Below are 18,855 nucleotides of genomic sequence, written 5' to 3' on the forward strand. Positions count from 1 at the left end.
CAGTCTTGGTTATAAATTGCAACTTCCAGGACCACTTCCCCCAAGCCATAAGTTACTATCTGGTAGAAAAGGTGCCACAAAATGGCGGTGCTCACTCTAAACAAAACAGAGGTGTGGAAAATAAAGATCATTAAAATTAATAATAAGGAAAAAAAGATACAAAGAAAACAATAATATAATTGAGACCTACATACAATTATTTGAATTCCAAGAAAAAAAATCAAAGTTTAACAAATGGAAACATTTAGAAAAATAGTTTACCGTTAAAATAGTGGTAAAACCGTGTATTTGAATTTCCCGGTATTACTTTTTGCCTCTGCACTGATTTCTCAAATAGGAGTCGAGCGTCTCTTATCTGCGTTTATTTAACAGTTCATATTTCTGTTCGTTAGGACTGCGGTGTCTGAGCTGACCAGTATCTCCTCGTTTATCCACAACTCTTTCTGAGGTCTGGTCGCTGGGTCTCTCTGCTCCTGGTATGCTGCACGTCTTGCAGATTTTCCAGCATCTTTTTGGAGTACAAACTTTCAGTTGTTCCCACCTCGCAGGCAGAGGAGTTCCTGGATCCACTCCAGTCTGGCAGAATCGACATTCTGTAAGTTTTACCATTTCTGTCTCTTGGATTTGACTTCTTTAGTCAGACCAGGAGAGACCCTCACTCGCAATCTCGATGTTCAGCTCTAACTTTTATTCCCATATATTTGTGGCCAGGTCTTAGTTTGTTCCTAATAATCTCTCCTTTTGCCATTCATATAATGAAATATTAATCGGTAGAGCATCTAATGACCCAGGCACCTTTGCTCCACGTCAGGCCTATCTCTGACTGTACCCTTTTTTTGCTTCACCAAGTACTCACTTGAGAGTGCAATCTTTTGTCGGATGTTTTCTTCTTCCTTTCTAGGTCTTTGCTCTAGCGTGAGTTCCCATGTGCTGGTTAAGGTTGCTCCTGACAGTGAATCTTTTGTCACATTCAGAACAGCTATATGGCTTCTCTCCCGTATGAATTCTCCTGTGAGTCTCAAGATGGTTCCTTTTTGAGAATCGTTTCCCACACTCAGTACAGAAATGGGGCTTTTCTCCATTGTGAGTCCTCAGGTGGGTGTTAAGACCACTCTTTGAACAGAATCCTTTGCCACACTCGGAACAACAATATGGCTTTTCGCCCGTGTGAATTCCTTTGTGCTTCTCAAGGTGGTTTTTTCTAGAAAATCCTTTGCCACATTCAGAACAGCGGTACGGCTTCTCACCAGTGTGAGTTCTCATGTGGGTAGCAAGATTGCTGCTGCTGGAGAATCTTTGGTCACATTCAGAACAGAAATACGGTTTCTCTCCAGTATGAATTCTTTTGTGGTTCTTGAGATGGCTGCTTTTTAAAAAGCGTTTTCCACATTCAGAGCAGCAGTATGGCTTCTGTCTTGTATGATTCCACTGACTGTCTTTGTACTGAGACTGGCATTTAGAAGATTTTGTTGGTTCCTTCATATTTTCATCATGCAAGGTTTGTTGTGGTCTGTCCTGAACTGAAGTCTGAACAGACAAAGTTGGCGACAAGCTGGGACCCTCCTGTATATCTGCAAAAAGACATGAAAATCAATAGTGTAAGGAACTGTGTGATACTGACAAAGGCCCATTTTGTGCAGATCAGCTTATTCCTGTTCATATTAACCCAACAAGAAAACTTCAACTCTTTTAATTTTTATGGTTGGCAGGTTTACCATTTCAAGTGTGAACGATAAAGAGACCTTGGAAAACACAGATGAGACACAGAAAGAGCACCAAAGAAAATCATTAACATTTAACTTGTCATGTTCGTCCAGAGGTTCTACCCTGGCTCCTCTGTTTTTTGAGTTCCCCTAATTTTTCCTTTATTTGTTAATTATTTTCACCCTCTACCTTCAGAATACAGTGGAATCTCGCTTCACAACCGTAATTCGTTCCAAAACTCTGGTCGCAACCCGATTTGGTCAAGTAATTTCCCCCATAGGATTGTACGTAAATACAATTAATCTGTTCGAGACCGTACGAGCTGTATATAAATATATATTTTTAAAGATTTTTAAGCACAAAAATAGTTAATTATACCATAGATTGCACAGTGTAATAGTAAACTAAATGTAAAAACATTGAATAACACTGAAAAAACCTTGAACAGAGAAAACTAACATTACAATATTTAACGGTACAGCTTTACGAATCGCTCACTGTAAACACTTTTTTTAAATGAGTTTTAAGCACAGGGGAAAAAAATTAACATTTGAAAAATCCATAATTTACACAAAAACTAACCATAAACAACCAAGAAAACTAACCTTGCATGAGTCGAGTTCTGGCGTGAAGGAAGTGAGGAGGAACTGGGTGGAGAGGAGATTACAGTTTTGAGGTAAAGTCTGTGACGATGCGGGTTCGCTACATGCTCCCATCTCGCTTCTGGGAGCCCCTAAACCTGTCACTGTCGGTAATGTTACCGATGAGCACGGCAGTGAGGCACTACTGTACAATGGTGCAAAAGTGCCAAATGCTTTTATTAAAATCAACAAAACAACAACCAAAAACAAAGTCCAAATTAAATAAAGTGCAGCGCTTTCAGAATCCTACAATAAATAAATGATCCCATAAAAACAGAAGTGAAGTTGAGGTTAAAATCCAATAGAAAAAAGTCTTCATTAAATACGACGAGGTTCAAACAATGCAACAACATCCAATTTTTTTTTTTTTTGTGAGGTAAATATTTTATGAATATTTCTAGTCATTAGCAAAAGTGGGACAGATTATTAACGTTAATGTTAGACACATCTGCTAACACAAAGGAAAATTCTTCTATGGCCCTACCAGAATTTTCATACCAAAAACACCACACTAGATAGCGATGCCCGCCGTAGCATACGGCGGTGTAAGAATAGGAACAGAAAATGGCGAGAAAAGAATTCAGAAATACTTCTTGAAAGTCGCACTTTTGAATAGGCGTTTTGCTGGAAATGACAGATAATGAGTCGAAAGATCGAATCTCGGAAAGATCTTGAATTTCAGCTTCACCACCATAAACTCCAGATGTTGCCATGTACTGACAGTACTCCTGGCTTGTTGTGATAACTCGACTTGTGTTGGAAAGAACAACAGGAAGAACGTCTCCAAATCTGTCCCAATGTGATGCAACGAAATCTACTGCCCTATGTCGTAGTGAGAGCGAACTGCTTTCCTCAACCATTTGTGTCAAAAAATAACCCACTGATAGGAACAGGCAGTTGCCGGATCACAGAATAGAGATGACGTTGTACAAAAACCCGTCGACAGAGAAGATACTGTTGTTCATTTTATAATAAAGGCTTGGGAAACAATCGTTGCAGTATAACGAAAATAGCAAGGAGCGAAACCAGTGGCAATAGTCAAGAGAGTACCTTCCAGTAGCAGGCTACGGAAAAGTCTCCCAGGCGCAGACATGGCCGAAGTGAAATGTCACACAGCCAGGCTAGATATCGGGCGGTGACGTGACACCAATAGGGTCAAGAGAGAGGAGTTGGGAACGCGGTAGTCCGAAGGAGGAATAGGACTCGAGAAAAGCGGCGTGGGGGTGTATGGGTGCCTGCAGGCAGCATCGGGAAGGGTTTGGAAGAGGACAAATATAAAATCGAGAAATTTTGTGTGGGCGGAACCGGGTTTGAAGAGCAAGCAGGACAAACCAGAAGAGAAATTATATAAGAGATAAATCACTGCACTGACCAAAATTACATGCACAAACACACGTATCTGGGCTCCGACTGACACTAACGAATACTCTCGGCTGTTTGTTTACAGTCGCACAAAAGGATACACGTGACCGCATTCGGGTCGTAACGCAAGACGTTGGTCGTAATTCAAAACCAAAAGTTTGGTCGTAAACCAAGTTGTTCGCATATCGAGGGTCGACTGTACATTAATAATCCTCGGTGTTTACTGGACAGTGTAGGTTTTACCATTTTGTAATGAACATGTTAGGACAATTTCAAATGACACTGTAAGTAAAAAGCAATGGTCAGTATTGACCCTACAAGATCATGTTTCCCATCAAGCTGAAATCTCATGAACTCTCAAGCCCTAACATGACGTTAAGTTTTATCTTGGTGTGACTAAGAGATGTCTCGGTTATGAGTGTTGCTCGCCCTAATCCTCTTTACGCTGCGTTTATACTTCACGTGATGCGACGCCTGCTCCAGCGAACACTACTGCTACGCAAGCGGTGTACGGTTTGCATAAATCTGGAAGATTCCACCAGGTGGCAGTGCGAGATATCATCACGGTGTGAAAACGTTTGGCTTCACTGTGTTGTGTTTTACCTGAAACATCCACTAAATTCCCAGGACACCTTGCCACGATATCTCTGAAAAGGATGTTTAATGATTACAGCCATCAATCCAGGGATGCGCCCATTCCAGTAAGCATCGGGCACGAGACAGAACTGAGACGGGGCATCAGCTCATCGCAAGGTGAACACAAGCATGCACACACACACACACACACTGACATCATTTTAGCGTCGCCAAATCCCTACACCTTCATGTCTTTGGAAGGAAACCGGAGCCCACTGTGGAAACCCAGCAGGAAAACAAGCAAACTCCAGACGTGACTTCCTACTGCGAGGCAGACCGTGCTGCCAACACATTATCAGTATTCATTATTTAAATGAAGTTAATGACTTACCTGTTAAATGTTACATACATACTTTAATGCACTTCATCATGAAAATAATATCAAGTATAAATCTAAGGATTCTAAACATGCAGAGAGCTGGAATATCATAAATGTCATGTGTTCTGTGTGGCGATTGCTGCTGTCAGGTCAGGAGGAAGCCCCAGCAGTACATGGCGATTAACAACTGGGTCAGTTTTAAGATGATGTTTAAGACAGTCTCCTTTAATCAATCAATCCATCCATCCATCCATCGTCCACCGCTTATCCGAGGTCAGGTCGCGGGGGCAGCAGCCTAAGCAAGGAAGCCCAGACCTACCACTCCCCAGCCACCTCCTCCTGCTCCTCCAGGAGGACCCCGAGGCGTTCCCTGGCCAGCCGGTAGATATAATCCCTCCAGCATGTCCTGTCTTCTCCCAGTGGAACATGCCCAGAACACATCCCCAGGGAGGCGTCTGGGGGGCATCTCGAACTACCTCAACTGACTCCTCTCAATGTGGAGGAGCAGCGACTCTACTCCGAGTCTCTCCCGGAAAACTGAACGCCTCACCCTATCTCTAAGCCACCCTGTGGAGAAAACTCATTTCGACCGCTTGTATCCGCAATCTTGCTCTTTCGGTCACTACCTAAAGCTTGTGGCCACAGGTGAGGGTAGGAACGCAGATCGACTGGTAAATTGACAGCCTCGCCTTTTGGCTCAGCTCTCTCTTCACCATGACGGACCGTTGCAGAGCCTCCATTACTGCAGATGCCGCACCGATCCGTCTATCAGCCTCCCACTCCATTCTTCCCTCACTCGTGAACAAGACCCTGAGATACCTGAACTCCTCCACTTGAGGCAGTAATGTGTTCCCAGCCCGGAGAGAGCATTCCACCCTTTTAATGATAAAGTAAACTTCGAGATTAAAGCAGACATTTCCACTTTAATCACAACATACACCTTTTCACCGTATCCTTAATTTTTGTCCCTGTGGCTCAAATACACCCCTGTACATTCTGACCCTATTGTGAAGGTGCAAAAAAACCAAATAAAAAAGACGGCACAGAAGATGGTATGTGAGATTTTTCAAACGTATCGTGCCATTACGATCGGGAATATGCGACGCTTGAATATAAAAGCACCACGAATACATCTGTATGTTGGCATTTTGCTTCACCACATCGAACATCACGGCGCGCACATCGATCCCGCGGCTTTCTGTCACATGTTGATAGTAAACAGAGACTCTGACGTCACTTTCCGACTTTTATCACACCGCGTCCAAACGACTCATTAATTTTGGAGGACCTGCTCAGAAGACGCGTCAAATGAATGCTGGGAACGCGCGATGAGTGCACGTCCATGTTCTGAGTGTGACGAAACGTATGTATGAAACGAGCCCAGCCTGCTGGATTTTGTGAGGCCTACTCGGTAAACTCAGTTAGTAGGAATACCTGCTGGCCTGCTTAGCTTCTCGTATTTTTCTTTTCTACTGCGGTGTGCAGCACACAACACGAATGGCTGCATTATCCTCGTAACTGCAAAAGAGGGTACAAAATGAAACCCCCTCGCGAATATAAAAGCCACCACCGCAAACCCTTGCAGCTTGTGGGATTACCTGCATTTGTGCATTTGTCATCCATCAGGGTGGCATTATGATATCACAAGATCGTATCTTTGAAATGATAACACCAGGCTGTTGCTCACCTCAACATCAGCAAAAGCTGAAACTCCACAAAGTGTGCACCGACATTGTGGTATCCCCACTACGTTCTCTTTTAAAATTTGCACTTACCATCTCCAACCTGATTTGGCGACGGTGGACGACTCTGAGGTGAGACAAATCCGCTGACGCCTCCATCTTGACCCCCCGACTGACAGACGGACCCCACCTGAAGGTCTTCTTCCTTGACCTGGACTATAATGTTATACTCGTCCATGTGGAGGACCAGCGGCTTCTCCTCCGTCTCTTCCTTGATGCCCACCGTCCCCTGTTCACAGTCCTCCTCCTTAACATGCAGACTCGCCTGTTCAGGCTGAACTTGTTCCCATTCACACTCCTCCTCCTCCTTAATAGTTACAGTCCTGATCTCCATGTCATTCAAGCCTACGTGACACGTCCTCCCGCTCAGCTCCATGTGAGTTACAGGAAATGGCAGATCCTTCATCTCTCTGTGAAAAGACAAAAAAAAAAACCAAACAAACGGTTGAGTTCAACGAAGATCAAACAAAACGAAATACCATCATCAGATTAAAGTCTGGACAGTTTAAAGAAGGACAAACTCAGATCCTTGGGGGCCACAGGGGTTTGTCCCAGCTACCGTTAGTGACTTCTGCAAATTTAACACAATTCTCTGGCCCCCCACAACCCAATAACTAGCAGCCAAACAATAGTGAGATGGAAAGCAAAGACACAGATGGCCACCTAACTCAGGGGTCTCAAACAGGGGGGGGGGTCACCATTTTCTCCCTAACCAAACTCCTATTTAGATGTTCATGATGCTTGTTATCTCATCCTCTCGCTTGATCGCGCTCTCATTCTTACAAAACTCATTTTATTTCTTTTTCGGAGATCACAATCCCCATCTGGGTTTGTTTCTGCCTTACACCCTATGCTATGCTAGGATGGGCTCGGAAACCCCTCTGGGACCCTTTTTGGGACTGAGCGGGTTCGACAATCCACCTGCTTTGTGGACCACCGCAGATCAGCATTTCTCACACCTTTACCTTTTTTCATTGTATTTTTTTTCCCAAAAATTCTATTCCAACCAATCATTATTGTGACGGGTGGCTGCAGACATTACCCGGCTGGATGGAAGGACCCCCTAGTATCCACAGGGCAATACCGTCCCTAGGACGCTCCTGGGTGGCTATGGCACCACAGACTGCCGCAGCTCACGCTGGTAGTTGGAGTTTGGCACAGCCCTGTTGGGTTCCATGGGGGCCGCAGAGCCCTACAGTGGGCTAACGCTGATGAACCACCTGGAGCACACGCAGGAGCCACCAGAGTTTGGAGGAAGCGGGATGAAGCTTGCTGTGGAGGCGGAGAGGAACTGGTTTCCACATTATAGAATACCAGTAATGGTGCACCACACGATAACGTGAAGAGAATACCCTTGACTTATAGATTTCCTCCTCTTTCTCTGTATGTTCAGCATTCGGTAGCTCAGAGGTTGATGCGCTTGATGCTTCCTGAGCAGCTCTTCTTCTCTCCACCCTAGCGGCCTGCTTCTTCTCTTCTTTCATCGGCATCTTTACGCATTTAAACAGATTAAGTCTGTGTTTGTGCTGCTATCACTTAGTACGTTTTCTTTAATTTTCAACTTAATCCTGCACTTAAGAGTTCAATCTGCGTCAAGAATGATTTATGATATGAAGAGGTAGAGGAAATGATGGCGAAGGAGGTAGGAATGAGAACGGCGCCCGTATGCATGCGCCACCCTTCTGGCCGCTGCTGAGAGTTGACTCTACAATAAAATAAAATAAAAATACAAAGAGGAATAACCTTGGAGGTCAATCATCACCCTGAAAGCGGACAGTAGACGTCACGTAGTATATGAGTACCAAATTTCAGGTCAATAAGTCAAACGGTTTGTGAGCTACAGGTGATTTAAAATCCTGGACAGACAAACGGACAGCAACGCTATGCCCATGTACATAATACATTAAACTTTACAACCAATACCCCCCCACCCCCTGAACACACTGACTTAGGCCCCCTCCACGTAATTTGTTCTATATATTGCCTTTGATTCTTGTAAGTCTAATCATTATCCTCAGATGAAGACCCCTGGCAGAGGCTGAAAGCTCAGGAATAAAAACTACTTTATGATACGCGATTCATCTTCTCCCTGTGTGGATCTACATCTGGAAAAAAAAAAAAAAAAATTATATATATAGATAGATATTGTCGCAGATGGCTGTTGACCCAGCCAGGACGACTCAGAGGACCGGAGGAGGAGGGCTTGTGCCTCCCTCAGACCACTATGGGGACCAGGGGGCGCCCCAGTGCCTTGGAGACCTTGGACCTCAGCACTTCCACAACCGGAAATTCTGGGGTGGAAGAAGAGCAGGGACACCAGAAGTGCTTCCGGGGATGCAGCTGGCACTTCTGATTACCGGGAAACACCTGGAGCACATCCGGGTGATTATAAAAGGGGCCGCCTCCCTTCAGACACGGGTTGGAGTTGGGAGTGAGGAAGACAAGGTCTGGGAGGAGAGGGATGGAGGCATTTGAGTTGGCCTGGACTTTAGGGGTTTGTGCTGCACTTGTGAATGTAAATAATGTATAATAAATGTGTGTTGGGTGACGTCAACGTGTCCGCCTGACTGTGTCCGGGCCGGCTTCCACTATATATATATATATATATATATATACACATACATACATACATACATACATACATACATACATACATACATACATACATACACACACATATACATAGTGCATCCGGAAAGTATTCACAGCGCATCACTTTTCCCACATTTTGTTATGTCACAGCCTTATTCCAAAATGGATTCAATTCATTTTTTTCCTCAGAATTCTACACACAACATCCCATAAAGACAACATGAAATAAGTTTACTTGAGGTTTTTGCAAATTTATTAAAAATAAAAAACTGATAAAGCACATGTCCAGAAGTATTCACAGCCTTTGCCATGAAGCTCCAAATTGAGTTCAGGTGCATCCTGTGTTCCTTGATCATCCTTGAGTTTCATTGGAGTCCACCTGTGGTAAATTCAGTTGACTGGACATGACTTGAAAGGCACACACCTGTCTATAGAAGGTCCCTCAGCTGACAGTTCATGTCAGAGCACAAACCAAGCATGAAGTCAAAGGAATTGTCTGTAGACTTTCGAGACAGGATTGTCTCGAGGCACAAATCTGGGGAAGGTTACAGAAAAAATTCTGCTGCTTTGAAGGTCCCAATGAGCACAGTGGCCTTCATCATCCAAAAGGGGAAGAAGTTCAAAGCCACCAGTACTCTTCCTAGAGCTGGCCGGCCATCTAAACTGAGCGATTGGGGGAGAAGGACCTTAGTCAGGGAGGTGACCAAGAACCAGATGGTCACTCTGTCAGAGCTCCAGAGGTCCTCTGTAGAGAGAGGAGAACCTTCCAGAAGGACAACCATCTCTGCAGCAATCCACCAATCAGGCCTGTATGGTAGGGTGGCCAGACGGAAGCCACTCCTTAGTAAAAGGCACATGGCAGCAAACCTTAAGTTTGAGAAACAAAATTCTCTGGTCTGATGAGACAAAGATTGAACTCTTTGGTGTGAATGCCAGGCGTCACGTTTGGAGGAAACCAGGCACCACTCATCACCAGGCCAATACCATCCCTACAGTGAAGCATGGTGGTGGCAGCATCATGCTGTGGGGATGGAACTGGGAGACTAGTCAGGATAAAGGGAAAGATGACTGCAGCAAAGTACAGAGACATCCTGGATGAAAACCTGCTCCAGAGCGCTCTTGACCTCAGACTGGGGCGACGGTTCATCTTTCAGCAGGACAACGACCCTAAGCACACAGCCAAGATATCAAAGGAGTGGCTTCAGGACAACTCTGTGAATGTCCTTGAGTGGCCCAGCCAGAGCCCTGACTTGAATCTGATTGAACATCTCTGGAGAGATCTTAAAATGGCTGTGAACCGACGCTTCCCATCCAACCTGATGGAGCTTGAGAGGTGCTGCAAAGAGGAATGGGTGAAACTGGCCAAGGATAGGTGTGCCAAGCTTGTGGCATCATCTTCAAAAAGACTTGAGGCTGTAATTGCTGCCAAAGGGGCATCGACAAAGTATTGAGCAAAGGCTGTGAATACTTATGGACATGGGATTTCTCATTTTTTTTATTTTTAATAAATTTACAAAAACCTCAAGTAAACTTTTTTCACGTTGTCATTATGGGGTGTTGTGTGTAGAATTCTGAGGAAAAAAAATAAATTTAATCCATTTTGGAATAAGGCCGTAACATAAGAAAATGTGGAAACAGTGATGCACTGTATACATATACACACACATATCCGCTCAAATAGGACACGCTGACCTCAAGAGTGTGTGTGTTGAGCCTTAGGTGTAGTCACCCCACTTGCCAGCCCCTCCCCCCAAACAAAAAAAAAGCAAACTTCATTTCTCCACCAAAGAAGGTGCCGTCAGTTCTTTAAACTTTGAAATCTTTTCGATATATAAAATCAAATCAAACAGGTTTGTTGTTGGTTGTTGTCACTTTACTGCTGTCTGATCCTGACCATATTTTCTAACGGTTTGTTGATTGGTGTATTTATTACAGTGTGTAGATAGATAGATAGATAGATAGATAGATAGATAGATGTGAAAGGCACTATATAACAGATAGATAAGACAGATAGATACTTTATTAATCTCAAGGGGAAATGCAACAGCAGAAATAAAGTTTGAGATAAAAGACGAGGTCTGAAGGCCTTTCCCCGTCGTCACAACATCGTGACATTGGCTTGTTTTAAATATTTGTAATTGTCTTCGGTGCTGTCCGTCCTCCGTCCCCTGACGGTCACCTCGCCGCGGCTCGCTCGATCCTCTAACGGTGAAGCAGCTTTTGGATGGCAGACACCGGAAAGCTACCGTCAGACAGACGGCACTGCCGAACGCAACGTTAACACGGGCTTTTGAAAAATGTGGCCTCACAATAAAGTATCTCGCCTCGGCTGTCGGAATCAGAGGGACTTCAGGGGGCAGCGCCGGTGGGCGCAGTCAAGACGAGCGGTCGCGTCGGTTGGAGTGCACTGCAGATCCTCGTTCCTCGCTAAATTTAAACGTCCATTGGTCCGACGTCTAGAGGCCACTAGCAGTGCCAAGCCGGGTCAAATCCAATCATATTCAAGACTAATACAAAGTAAAACGAGTTCAGAAACAAAGCCAGAGAAAACACGGAGCTTCCGTAAAAAGCGGCTGCTTAATATCCAAAAACTCCAACGTCCGTCCCATTTCTAAACCCGCTTTACCATGAGCAGGGAAGCCGGAGCCCATCACGACAAGCACTGGGCACAAGCAGGAATGATCCGTCCTGTCATTTACTATTCGGTCAGGGCCGTCCGACAATCGAGTCTCCTGAATTAAAACAATCGTTTCCACACATAGATTTTTCCTTATAATTTACTTAATCACAAATATAAATAAACTGCGTCCAGGATGCTGCGATCCCAGTCTAGAATGCCGCATGTGGAGGAAGCGAAGAGCCCAACTTACCTCTCGATGACGAGTCCCGTTAAAGCGACAGGACACGCAAACTGAGCAGTCAGAGGTGGTGCCCCGCTCGACCCCAACAGCCCCCAGTCAACCACCGTTATGTGTCATCACTTCAGAAACCCCTTGACGTGACTCTCCTGATGACACCCAGTTGATTTCTCTAGCGAGTCCCGAAACGAACAGACAAGGAGGAACACAAAGCTCGATGCGCTTCCGCCTTTTGATTTGGCGCATGCTCAGTGCGTAAAGACGAGTTGTCGCTGGCTGACATGCACGCGCATTCGAGTGCACCCGCTCACCAAAGCACCAGACGGGCGCCGCCTCCGCCTCCTCTGGTAACACCGCAGCGCCCTCCGTCGTGCTTAATTTATATCTCATGATGGTATAAATATTGAGAAAAAAATGGCACACATTCGGGTTAAATATTATTAAAAAAAAAAAACTAAAAAAAAAAACTGTTTGCACCTCTATTGTCTCTCAGGTTTTTTGATTCTGGAATCTCTGGAGCTCTAAGTAGGCGGAGTTAACGGAGACGGACGGCGCTCTGCAGGTCTGCGGCTGGTCGTGCCGAGAAGAGAGAAAAGCAGGAATTCGTTATTGAAAATCATCTGTAGAAAGAAAAGTCCCGATTTTAGAAACGGACTTCAACAATGGGGTGTCGAATCTGAGGGTATTATTACAAATATCCCCAAGCTTGTTTGCAAAAAGGGTGTTAGAGCGGAGATGACTTGCAGGAGCACAAGTAAGATCAGAAGGTCCAAAACAATCTTTCTTTCTTTCTTCCAGTATTTTTAAACATTTAAACTAAGACAATTCAGCGGCATCCGCATTTCAGACCTTCCAATAAAGGGTTTAAGATAATCTGCTCTACTTTGTTTCACTATAAAGTCAGTCAGTCATTATCCAACCCGCTATATCCTAACTACAGGGTCACGTGGTCTGCTGGAGCCAATCCCAGTCAGCACAGGGTGCAAGGCAGGAACAAACCCGGTCAGGGCACCAGCCCACTGCAGGGCACACACACACGAGGGACAATTTAGGACCGCCAATGTGCCTAACCTGCCTGTTTTTGGAGTGTGGAAGGAAACCCACGCAGACACGGGAAGAACATGCAAACTCCACACAGGGAGGACCCGGGAAGTGAACCCAGGTCTCCTAACTGTGAGGCAGCAGTGCTACCCACTGTGCCACCCTCACTATAAAGTATAACTGTGTATTATCTGTGTAGGAGCGAAAAGAAATGTTTTTTTTTTTTTTAAAATGAATCCAAAGGGCAATACATACGGTGAAAAGGCCCAAAGGATAAAGGACACTACAGGTGAGAGGAGTCAAGGAAGAGGAGGCTTCTACCTGTTAGGTGTGACCTGAACCCTGCCAGAGAAGCCCCCCTGGGTGTCCACAAACTACTCGAGACGAGCGATGCCATGACTAAGTGTGTCAGATGCTGCAGTTGGATCTAAAAGTAACAAGACAGCAGGACCCCCAGAGTCATTACAGTGCCCTCCATAATGGTTGAGACACATTCCTCTTTGATTTCCTCCACAGTTCCGTTCAGACTTCTGATTAAAGCGCACGCTGCAGACTTTCATTTAAGGAGATTTGCAGACATTTTGGTCGCACTACACTTTTTCTACACAGTCCCCCCACTTCAGGGCACCGTAATGTTTGGGTGTTTGTGATTCCTCGGGTGGTTTTCATCTCTTCCTAAGATACCTCGGCCTGCTTCTACCCTTTTTTTTGTTCAATTTCTTGTATTAGGAATTTGTTAGTTTTCGCATACCCCTTGGGGTCAGAGCGCTGGCAGGGCCCCTGGAGCAATTGAAGGTTAAGGCCTTGCTAAAGGGCCCAGATCCTTAAGCCACCAATCCATCTATAAAAATAAAAATAAAACAACTTTTAACTTTTAATCCTTTAAATCTCCGCATACAATTTGTTGCAATAAGAACGTACTCTCCAGAGAGTTTTAGGGGCAGCACGTATTTGCACAGCAAGCAATTACACCTTAAGGGTCTCGCTCAAGGTCCCCGACTGCTTGTGAGTTGTCCCTAAAGAGGACTATTGGCTGTTTCAGCCATGCCACTCAGGTCATCAGTGGTGGCACATACTCCCAGCTGCTTTGTCCCTTTGTATGCCAATGCATGCTGCCCGGCTCAGCCTCATTAGCCGGGGTCAGAGGTAACCTGTATGCCACCCTATCTCCCCGGCTCCAAGGCCAGGGTCTAGATCTGAGGTTTGAAGGCAGTGCCATACCCGGATGGAGGTGGTACCCAGCTGGGACGCCCGAGAAGACAGGAGGAGGGCTGGTGTCTCCTCCAGACCTCGAGGGGGCGACCGCGGGTAAAGAGCTGGGAACCTCGACCCTGTAGGGACCCCAATACCAGGAAGACCCTGGACCTCAGCACTTCCGCCACACCAGGAAGTGTTGTGGGGAAGAGAAACAGGGACACCCGGAGTGCTTCCGGGGAGACAACCGGCACTTCCACCACACTGGGGCGTGTCTCTGGGAGATTGCCGGAAACGCGCCTGGAGCACATCCGGGTTTTTATTTAAAGGGGCCGCCTCCCTTTAGAGGACCCATGAGTCGGGTGGAAGAGTGACAAGGTCTTTGGAGGAGGCAAGAGGTGGCCTGAAGAAGAGAAGAGAGAAAAGGCATTGGATTGGCCTGGACTGAGGGGTATTGGGGATTGGCGAGCACGGAACTGTGAAAATAAAGGAAAATAAACGTGTGCTTGGTGACATGAGCGTGTCTGCCTGTCTGTGTCCGGGGCAATGTTCACAGCAGCTACGCATCTGGCCAGAGGGGCTTCAGCAGCCCCTGCGTTTGTGGCCAGCTCCCTTACCTGCTGCTCCCAGACTGCTTTATAGCCAGCTTCTCCAGGTCTTCCTGCTGTCTCGGCCAGCCAGCGGCATGTTCCCTCACAGGTCCGGACACTGCGCTTGTTACACTATAAAACAGAAAACTGCTTGGGATAACAATAATAATAAGTCTCAGGTGACCGATAAAGTTAGAAAACTCTCAAGTACGACGATCCATTTGCTTCGTCCAACTTGGAACACGTCAAGTAGCGACCATCTGAAAAGCAGAGGCAGCCAAGAGTTAGATGTGATGTTCGTCCAGATTGTGCGTTTAGTCCACTTCTCACATTTTTTTTATTTATTGTGTAAATATCCAAATTGTGTTCACTGGATGTTAAAGAGTGTTCAGATTTTCTTTCATCCTTGGAAAAGGGACATCCCTTTTGACGAAGGGTGACATCAATCTGTCTGTCTAGCTATATAATGAAACACTAATGTCCATGTGTTCAGTCCTTGGAGCAATCAGATTGGTCAGTTTAGCTCCTGGTGAAGCAAAGAAAGAGGAAGTGCAGGTGGGAGAGGCAAGAGGAGGAGTAACGGCGCACGCTGAGGGAGTCGCCTTCAAAGACAGAAAGTACAAAATCGGAGAAAGGCACCACGAAAATAGTGACAGAGTCCGAGATGGAACGCGCTTGAGAGATGGAGTGCCGGTGAAGAGGCGTTCACACACGCACACGTGATTATTAGGGAAGTTAACTGATACGAAAGTTGCAGCATTTCACATTTGTTTTAACTTACTTTATCCTAGAGTCACTTGTTAAATTTTAGTTTTGCAATAATGTGTCATAATAAAGAGTTATATTGGCGAAGTGGTGGCTCCGAGGCTAGGGATCTGCACTGGCAATCGGAAGGTTGCCAGTTCGAATCCCATAAATGCCAATAGGGACTCTGCTCTGTTGGGCCCTTGAGCAAGGCCCTGAACCTGCAACTGCGGAGCGCTTTGAGTAGTGAGAAAAGCGCTATATAAATGCAAATTATTATAATACAATGCAATTCCACGTGTTCGAAGACTCCATTAATTAGGTGCGTTGGAGAACAAAAAGAGACCTGCGATGGCCCAATGGCTTTCATACACGGGAGAAAACAATTCAAGTGATGCGACAATGACATTGAGTGATGTGTGTTAGTGCCTGGGGGTCTGTGACTAATTGGTGCTCAATTCTCCCAGAAATGAAAGCATACTGTCACGCTTGGGTCACACAGTTGCACAGATTCATTTAGGGTTTTCAAGAAATTTAAACTTTATTCGTAAACAGCATAATAAAGAATAAAGCAGAGGATGGGAAAGAAGAGAGACAAAGCAATAAGACAAAAGGACAGCTGCTGTACAGGCTTTTAAATGTTCAACGCACCATGCAAGATGAAGATCACATGACACAGCAGCTAATCGAGAAAAGAGGAGGTAAAAACTGTATTTGTTTCCCATTGTATTGCTGTTTAAGAGGGGTTTCGTCTTCTAGGGGTGCATTCAGCCCCCCTCTTCACACTCCCTCCCTCAGCTTTATTCACATCTTTGTGAATTAAGCGACTTTTCAAACCAGGTTCAGACAGACGTGACAGGACATCCACATTAATGTGTGCAGAGCCGGGTCGATGATGGACAGTAAAACTGTACAGTTGCAAGCTCAAGAACCATCTCTTGAGACGGGAGTTTGTATCTTTCTGACAGTAGGACCATTGAAGAGGAGCGTGATCAGTCACCAATGTAAAATTACGACTCCATAAATAATAACGGCGCGCATCCACAGCCCATTTAATCGCCAAATATTTTTTTTCAATAGTCGAATAATTGCGTTCCCGAGGAAGCAATTTTCTACTTAAAATTGTCATAGGGTGCTCTTTCCCATCAAGAACCTGAGACAGGATGGAGCCTAAACCAAACGCACTATCGTCCGTCTGTAGAACAAAAACCTTAGAGACTTTGGGATTCTGCAAAACCAGGTAAGAAGACAAAGGCAGTTTTCAAATCACAAAAGGAACATTCACAATCTTCTGTCCATAAAACAGGGCGGTTCTTTCTGCATCTTGTAAGACCAGAAAGATGAGCAGCCCTATTTGCAAAATCAGAGATGAATCTTCTGGAATAACCGGCAAGCTCCAGAAATGCACGTACCTGTTTCTGCATCTCCGGTCGTGGGTTAAGCTATCACCTCATCCACTTTTCTAAGTTGGAGGTGGATTAAACTCCTGCCCATTGAAGAACCCAAATAATGAGTCTTAGACATACCCAACCTACACTTCTTAAGGTTAGCAGTCAAACCAGCCTGTCTGAAGCTATCAAGAACAGCCTGAAGTCATACCAATTGCGTATGCCAATCATTACTGAAAATTACTTCATCGAGGTACGCCCCGGAGTATGCAGAATGAGGACGCAAGATCTGATCCATCATTTGCTGGAAAGTCAGAGGGGCTCTACGAAGACTAAAGGGAAGTCTAGTAAATTCGTAAGGACCGTCAGGAGTTGCAAGTGCTGTTTTTTCACAACGGTCAGCCTCAAGAGGCACCTGCCAGTAACCCTTCGTGAGATCCAACGTGGGGATATAGGAGGACTGACCCATCTTTTCCAACAATTCATCAACATGGGGCACTGGGTAAGCATCAAATTTGGAGACCTTATTCCAGCATCTGAAATCGATACAGAACCGATCCTTCCAGTTTTGGGACTAATACAACGGGACTGTACCAATCACTCTTACTTTCACACTTAACACCCAATGCCAGCGTCTGTTTGACTTGTTCGCGCACAATTCTGCCCATTTCTGGTACCACTTGTCACGCTTGGGTCACACAGTTGAACAGATTCATTCAGGGTTTTTAAGAAACGTAAACTTTATTCGTAAACAGCATAATACAGCAGAGGATGTCTGGGGGAGAAGAGAGACAAGGCAATGAGACAAAAGGACAGCTGCTGTACAGGCTTTTAAATGTTCAAAATGCAGCGTGAGATGCAGATCACATGGCACAGCAGGTGATCAAGCAAAGAAGAGGTAAGAAAACTGCATTTGTTCCCCATTGGGGTTTTGGAGGAGCGACTGCATCTTCTAGGGGTGAGTTCAGCCCCCCTCTTCACAATACCCAATAATTAGCAACTGAAAACCAGAGTCCCCTCCAAAAGTATTGGAACAGCAAGGCCAATGAATTTTGTTTTTGCTGTGCACTACAGACACATGTATGTGAGAGATCAAAAGATGAATACGAGAAGAGAGAGATCAGAGTTTCAGTTTTTATTACCTGGTATTTACATCTCGATATGTTATGCAATACAGAGCAGAGCACCCTAACCCTAACCTTGTTCAATTCAGGGTGGACTGTCATTGTGGTGAGAGTTTCTTTTGTATTGTCACTTTAGAGGTCTACTGCCCAATCCTGGGTCCTCTTCACTGTCGGCTATGTTGCTGGTTTTGCTTTCTCTTAGTGATGGCCTTATTCACCTCACACACAGTCCCAAGTCTGGTTTTGTTTAATGTCTCTTCCGCAGACTCGACAGTTAAGCCCACAAGCTCTCCTTTCATTTCCTCGATTCTTTTGTCCCTGAATAAGTTTCATTTCTGCTCTTGCTGGTTTGCTCTCTGTTGGGTCCATATGACCTTTTGCCGATTTTCTTATTAAGGTTTCTACTTTGTTCATCTTCATAGACTTTTTGGGCGATTTCCCTTAATGGATCTTACCGATTTCTGCTGCACTTAAACTTTCATTGTCAGTTTCAATCTGCAGTACCTTCTGTCCCTCCTTTGAATCCTCCAGGACTTCTCTATTATTTTGTACTCCACTATTGGAGAACTGGTAGCTTTTGAGGACATTCCACTTCTAGGGGATACTTTTCTGGTTGTGCCAGTTTGTACTTCAGCCTTTTATTTCTGAATTTCTTTTCAAATATGTCAATGTCCTCTTGTATTTTTTTCTTTACCCAATTTAGCTGTCATGGCATTAATGGTGGTATAAATGCTGTTGTTATCCCTGCATTATTTCTTCTTTTACTGCTCTTTGTAGATACTCTAATCACTCTCCACTTATTCTTAGTTCATTCTACTGTGATTTATTTAAAGCTCATAGGTCTGATTTGGTTATCTTGCGTAATCTGGATGCAAGAATTACTTTTTTGACTTCCCATTTTATTTGGAAAGTCGGGATTT

At 44.9% G+C, this 18,855-nt stretch overlaps 1 protein-coding gene across 1 annotated transcript in view; it reads right to left on the reverse strand.

The window, feature by feature from the left end:
- Window positions 1–18,855, reverse strand: part of LOC120538561 (zinc finger protein 721-like) — an 83,662-nt gene that overhangs the window by 32,889 nt on the left and 31,918 nt on the right. The window contains exons 4-7 of the mRNA XM_039767957.1: window positions 14,707–14,811; window positions 11,867–11,970; window positions 6,438–6,814; window positions 901–1,571 (exon numbers count right to left, since the gene is read on the reverse strand). Of these exons, the coding sequence (XP_039623891.1) occupies window positions 901–1,571; window positions 6,438–6,814; window positions 11,867–11,970; window positions 14,707–14,811 (1,257 nt within the window). The remainder of the gene's footprint in view (window positions 1–900; window positions 1,572–6,437; window positions 6,815–11,866; window positions 11,971–14,706; window positions 14,812–18,855) is intronic.

The sequence above is a fragment of the Polypterus senegalus genome, chromosome 11, assembly GCF_016835505.1.
Source record: "Polypterus senegalus isolate Bchr_013 chromosome 11, ASM1683550v1, whole genome shotgun sequence".
Taxonomy (NCBI): domain Eukaryota; kingdom Metazoa; phylum Chordata; class Cladistia; order Polypteriformes; family Polypteridae; genus Polypterus; species Polypterus senegalus.